At 37.0% G+C, this 6,632-nt stretch overlaps 1 protein-coding gene across 8 annotated transcripts in view; it reads right to left on the bottom strand.

Annotated features, from left to right (window-relative positions):
* Positions 1–632: 632 nt before the first annotated feature.
* The window catches only part of ALS2 (alsin Rho guanine nucleotide exchange factor ALS2), an 86,358-nt gene continuing 80,358 nt past the window's right edge, over positions 633–6,632 (bottom strand). For 6 of the 8 annotated variants that reach the window (XM_060152321.1, XM_060152319.1, XM_060152317.1 and 3 more), the window contains 6 exons: positions 6,026–6,202; positions 5,272–5,317; positions 4,996–5,057; positions 4,272–4,421; positions 3,935–4,031; positions 633–1,390 (listed from right to left, as the gene is read on the bottom strand). In XM_060152321.1, the coding sequence (XP_060008304.1) occupies positions 1,280–1,390; positions 3,935–4,031; positions 4,272–4,421; positions 4,996–5,057; positions 5,272–5,317; positions 6,026–6,202 (643 nt within the window). In that variant the 3' untranslated portion in view covers positions 633–1,279. Of the gene's footprint in view, positions 1,981–3,934; positions 4,032–4,271; positions 4,422–4,995; positions 5,058–5,271; positions 5,318–6,025; positions 6,203–6,632 lie in introns of all 8 variants that reach the window. The other 2 variants (XM_060152324.1, XM_060152325.1) reach the window with 1 other exon arrangement.

Here is a 6,632-nt window from a genome sequence, read left to right as displayed (position 1 = left end):
GCATAGGCTTCGGACACGCAGGCTTAGCGGCCGTGGCTCACGGGCTCAGCTGCTCCGTGGCATGTGGGATCTTCCTGGACTGGGGCACGAACCCGTGTCCCCTGCATCGGCAGGTGGACTCTCAACCACTGCGCCACCAGGGAAGCCCCAACATAAACTAATCTTTAAGAGTCGGTCCCTTTCCAATAATGGGCAGGCACATTCTGGTAAATGCTCCTTGAGAAGACAGTACAACTGGTATACAATTAACTAATGCCTATCATTTCTAGCCAAAATTTTAAATCCTCCATTTTCCCTTCCTTGAATCTGTCTAGGAGGAGAAAAAATTTAAACTGTAACTATCAAAATATGTCTTTTATTCAAAGAAATAATAGTACCATTTCTTTTAAGTCCCTTGACCTCAGTTTATTAGGGTCAGAAAGTTAATTTGTTTTTTGTCAGCAAAGGTGCTGTAAGTTTATGTTTATTTTAAAGAGAGAGATCTCTAAAACCCCAGTGGGATCTCTGAGGCCGTACAAAGAGGCACAGATTACAATGCAGGCAACTCCCCTCCCCCCAAAAACTAAACCTGGACGTCTTTTAAATTTTTAGTTTGCCCTGTGTTATTTCTTTCGCAATCATAAACAACCTCATAAACATGAATGTCTTTTATTATGAAAATTGCTGTTACATTACAGCCAACATTCCAAAACATTATTTTACTAAACACTTGTCTTGATTATAAAGTAGAGCAGAAACCATGATCCTTTTCCAAAATCGATTAACATCTGTAGATATTAACACAAAGCAGGAGGAGGACACTCCGTACGCTCACCCTGGTGTGTAGGAGATGAGATGGCGAAGAGCACCTACGTAATCCAAAACAGCTACTAGTGTTACTTGTACAGTGTAAACCAAACACTTACAATAGGACATTAAAAAAAAAAAAAGCAAAACGCTAAAGGGTTGAGGTGTCACAACACTTTTGAGATGGGAGAAGCCAAAGCGAGTTTCCTCTTCCTTCTCCTCTGTGAGTTCAGTGCAAGGTACAGGGAAGAACCACAACACTAGGTCAAGGATGGATGCAGTTCTTTGCTTCTGTATTTTCCAGTCTCTAGTTCTGCTTCAAAACACAGCCTGCATGCAAAAGCTCTTCAGGCTCTCATTCACAGGCCCCGGAATACAGCGTTTGCACACGGATGAATGAGGTTCTGCAGCAGCTCGGAGTCAGTGTCTGAATTCCAGTGTATTCACTCTGTAGCATTGTAAGGAATCCAAGAACAAAATTCCTATGTTCTTTCTAGTTGGGAGGCAGAAGACTCCTATTTGGATGTGCTCCAGGTCTGGGGTCAGGGTATGGTAGAAATAACTGCATAGAACCTCTCCCATCATGAATACCCTGGTGGGAAAGCTTAGAAAAAGTTAAAATTTCAGTTTAAAAGTTCCTCTTTCCCCTCCCTCAGCAAAGAAGCATGGTGCACACATGACTGTGAGGAATTCTGGAAGGCATAGTGTGGCTACTATAGTTTCAAGTACAATCTGCTTCTTGCAAAGGGGTCTGGGGTAACTGCAGGCAAACCAGAAACTCAAAAATATTCATCAACCTCTTTAATGTAAGAAGCTATACTGAGAATTTTTTCTTACAACTTCATGAGCTGGCATACTCTTTACTGTAGGAAGGGTCCTCTTTTTTCCAACAGCAGATGTATGACATTTGGGGAACTTAACACAGGCCGGGGACTGGTCTAATCTGATTTCTACCTCCTCTTCAATCCTCCCTTTAAACTATACAGTCTTTTATTCTGGGCTCAGAGCTCCGATCATTAGCAAGGCTCAGAGATGACAACCAAAATAATACAACGTCCTAATTTCAACACTGTTCTTTTTTGCCACTACAGGAAGATGCCAGATGGTGCTAAAACACTTTGAATAGATAATCCAGTTGTCAAGCTGTTATGCAGCCTAGTTAAGCTTCTCACGCTGGATCTGGTAGTAACATGCCTGAAAAAAAGTTCAAAACCATTTAAATTTTACTTTAAAAGAAATTACATAAATATAACAATGCACATGGGACTAAGAAAGGAAATCCTTTATTAATGCCGATAGCTCAACTAAACCAGTTGCTTCCATTTTCCCCTGTTTTCTTCCAGTCCCCCTACCCTATCCCATGTCTATTTTGCCAAGTTATAATTAGTAGAAATAAAATTTTGTAAAATTCCCTCTGATTCTAAAACAGACAAAAAATTTTAACATGCTGTATAATATTCTTCATTAAGCAGAAATACCTTAATTCGTTAAGCCACTATTGACTGGACATGTAGAATATGCTGATGATCAACATAAGGTACACAAACAACTATAATCAGAATCACCTAGCATGTTTGATAAACATACAGGTTAAGATTAAGCATCATTCCAGTCCTAGTGAGTCAGAATTTCCTGGAATGCATTTTTAAGAAGCATCTCCAAGTGATTCTGAAAGTATCCAGGTTTGAGAGTTCCACTACAAAGAACACCTCATCCAAATAATATACAGTGTATTCCATTCTTTAATTCCTTGGGATAAATCACTAGGAGTAGGACTACTCAAACTCCAGAAACATTTTTGATGTTGTTGATATAAATGTTAATAACAACTGTTTTCCAAAAGGGTGATTTATTCTTCATCAGCAATGTGGGACTAATTCTGATTTCACTATAACCCCACCAGCCCTGGGTATAATTTTATAACAGTTTTGCTAATTGAGTAGGGACAAAATGGCACTTTCTTTAAATCTGCAGTGAGGTTGAGCGTTTTCTTTTATATAAATATATTAATTCATTTCCTCCTTGGTGATACGTTTAGAGATGATCTTCATATAACATCAATACTAATAATGTAAGTAATTGATAGCCAATATTTTCCCCAGTTGTCCCCTCCCTTTTCAGTTTATTTGCTATAAATGTTAATGATATTTAAGTTGAAAGGTTTAAACAATTAGCCCAAGCCAGAAACCTGACGTTAAATTCTAGTTTTTCTCATTTTAATTTGCCTGTCTTTTCTTCTGTCTCCCTTTCTGTATATTTAAACCTTACTAAGGCATCTGTAATTCGCTACGTGAGTGATTCCACCCTGATGCCACCCTCTCTCCAAAACTGCTAATAAGCTCTTCCAATACTTTGACCATTTATTATATAATTCTCTTTTCCATTTTTGTTTGATGTTTCCATTTTCATATGTCAAATTTTTATTATAATACTGCCTATATAGGAGCTATCCCTTCCACTAAGGTATCTGTCTATTCCTATGACAGTAACATACTATCTTAATTATTATAATTTCATAACATTTGATTAACTGACACAGTGGGTCTGTTCTGCCTTCCTTTTTTTCAGAAGTGTTTTTGCCATTTTCTATTTGTTATTCTTCCAATAAACTTCACAATGATTGTATCAAATTCCAAGAAAAATCAAGGCAGGGGAACTGAAATGACTTCCAACAATCCCTACAGAGCACCCAGATCAGAGAATCTCATTTGTAACCTACTGGTTACAATAAATGGGAAAGAAAGAAGATGCGATTCATATTCATTACATACCTACTGCCTTCTGTGTTTTACCTTAATTCCATTAAATAGCTCTACTATTGAATGTTTTTTTGGACACTAAGAATTCTTTCTGTTTCTTTTTTAAAGTTACATTTATATAGATGGTCTACATTTATAAGGATTTGTAACGATCTGAATGATCAATTTACAGGGAAGATTGGTTAATGAATAATTTGCTTTAGTATTTTGAGAATGATTCTACTTTAATATGTTATCATATTTTAAAATATTAACAGTATGTGCTCTAAAGGCACTTAATGTTTGCATTAAGGTTTTATATAAAAGAAAGGTTAATGATAGATTCATAATATGGTACATGAAGGAGAGATTTTAACACAAAAAAATATTAAATAATATCTATACTTTACCTTCAAAGTGGTGAACATTATACCCTGTTCCCCATGCTGAAGATATGGGTCCATGAGATCCTCGATGAGGTGTACTTCAGAGCCTAAATTCCTAATCCTGCCCAACAAGAAAAAGATATTGAGTTATTTCCATTTATATGTACATCCTACTTCTGAATCTAGTTGAAAGGAAAAGAAAGAACAGCTCAAGAAAAAGGTAACACCGTCGTGAAAAGGGTTAACAGAAATGGACTGTTTTTCCAGTGGGGGAGCATGTTCCTGTCATCAGCTCAGAAAAGCAAGGGGCAGACTTGTTAAAATAATGTCACTGATATTAAAGTCAGAAGAGATTGGTCACCTGGCCCGTAGCACCACATATAAGAAAACAGGAAACAAATCATCCATGGACCACAAGAAGTCTTCCTGAAGTGAGGCCAGGACACTCTGAGAGATCTCTTCAAAAGTCTGCTGGATGACTTTAAGTTTGTCTGATGGGGTAAATGTTGTGCTGTTGTTAAAAAGAAAATTAAAAAATAAAAATAAATGACGAAAAGATATCTTATGGTTTTCTTAATAGAGCCATTTGATACTAATTGTTTGATACAAATACACCCTCTTAGGGCTCACGTGCCTTAAGTTGGATACATCAGGCAAAAGGAGTCACTGGAAGGGATGATCTCTGTAATCCTATGGTCCTTTGAGGAAAGAAGCCTCCAACTATCAATGGTTCACATGAAAGAATTCACTAAGTCATAGATCATCTCCTTTTACCCACGTGGAACCTTATTTTCCTAATACATGCTCTTCTCTGAGTAAGAAGTTTGGTTAATTTCCATTTGGCTAAAGATACGATTATGTAGATAAATTGCTGGGTAGGTTCTCCACCACTTTCGAAAATGCAAGGGGCTTGTAGAGCAAAAGGTAAATGTCTCAGAGTCTTTCTGATCTTCAGGCTGAGTTTGACACCATCTTGGGGGGTTGGGGGGTGGGGTTAGAGCTTAGGTAAAGATAAGATCTCATCAGTATCTTAATAGACTAACCGCTCCTTTGATTTATGTAATTTTCAACAAATTAGAGATTACCTGATCTGCTGTAGACATTCTACAGCTGAGGCAAAACAAGCATCTTTTGTGGTTGGCAAAACCTGCAAAAAAAGAATTTATAAAGGTCAAAGAGGAAAGCTGTCTTATGCAGCAACAAGAAACATAAATGATACCAATGGCAGAATGCAGATCTTCAGTGAATAACTCATGCTTGGGTATTATATTACCGAAGTAAAACAGAAACTGTTTTGCTATCTCGAATCCCCCCACACCAAATAAAAACATATTTGCTGAGGAAACTAAAATCCACTATACCTTTTTACTCTCTCCAAGGATTGACAAGGTCACTGGCCAAAATTTCCTAAAACGAAATCCATACATTGTTAATACAAGTTGTTCCTTATGGTAAATTAGTCCCCATAAAAACAGTTAATGACTAGATTGACTTCCCTGTCCTCATTTAAAGTAACTATTCCACAGTTCCTTCATTTTTACTATTAAACCATTCCACTGAAAAAATTTACTTTCCAATTAAGGCTCATTCATTTTTCTCTGATAGCACAAATATATAACTATTGGGTGTTGGGGTGATCCGTTTTATCCTAACACTTCTAGAAAGTACAATCACTTAGTATTTCCTTGGACTAACAAGAAACAATGCCCTACAACAAAAAAGGGCACTTCTAAACTTTTACATGAGAAATTATAGATGGGGAGGGAGGGAAGAGAAGAGAAAAGAAGGGAAAGAAGAACGCCAAAGACTGAATACAATTAATTTTCTGAAAATGTGAATATATGTATTTTGTTTTGAAGAACTGCAAAATATCAGGCAGGATAACTCAAATTATTTACTTATATTCAGAAAAATAATCACATTTCAAACTCATGTCTAAAAACTCTCAGAAATAAAGATTTTAAAACATCACTATTTTGCTGAAGACAGATATGCGATAGGTAACTAAAGTGCAAGTCATATATACAATTAGATATCAAAGTACCAAATTCCCGATAATGCTGTTTGCATGTTGAGTTAAAACAATTAGGTTCCATTCATAATTACTGTACTGACCTCTGCACCCCGAGGAAGCCCAAAAGAGCAATGTCTGGCTGCTTATTTAGTCGGAGAACACATTCCCAGTAAACATCTTCCTCACGATCATTATCCAGGGCATAAAGCATGAACAGCGGTGGGTAGAGCCGAGGTAGGAGCACAGGAAGCAGTAACCCAGAACCTGTTACCACGTAACTACAAAATATTGGAGAGAGAGGGAGGAGCATTAATCTTAAAATTGAAAACAGAATCAAACATGGAGCTTTATTTTCTAGAACTTGAAAGTAAAGATGGGAATTTTTGAGTAAGGAAGCAGTTATATTCCTTCTTTTATGTAAGAAGTTAACATGAGAAGTCTACCTATGGCCCCAGAGTTTTGTCTTGGGCCAACTGTGAATTCTTATCATAAACTCAAAATCTAATTGAAAGCCCACTCTGTTTCCATTTTAAGGCTGATTTCTCTGTTGTCCTAGGGCAGAATGATTTACTTTGCTCAGCAGCCTTTGTGCCCAGTCATTTGTAGTTACAGTTTCATGGGGTTTGGCTAACATAACTTGAGACCTAAAAGGAACCTCAGAGATCACGAAGTCCAGCCATATCATTTTATTTATTTTTAAAATTTTTT

This window comes from Lagenorhynchus albirostris, chromosome 6 (genome assembly GCF_949774975.1).
Source record: "Lagenorhynchus albirostris chromosome 6, mLagAlb1.1, whole genome shotgun sequence".
Lineage (NCBI taxonomy): Eukaryota > Metazoa > Chordata > Mammalia > Artiodactyla > Delphinidae > Lagenorhynchus > Lagenorhynchus albirostris.
This window is presented reverse-complemented; position numbering and strand designations above follow the sequence as displayed.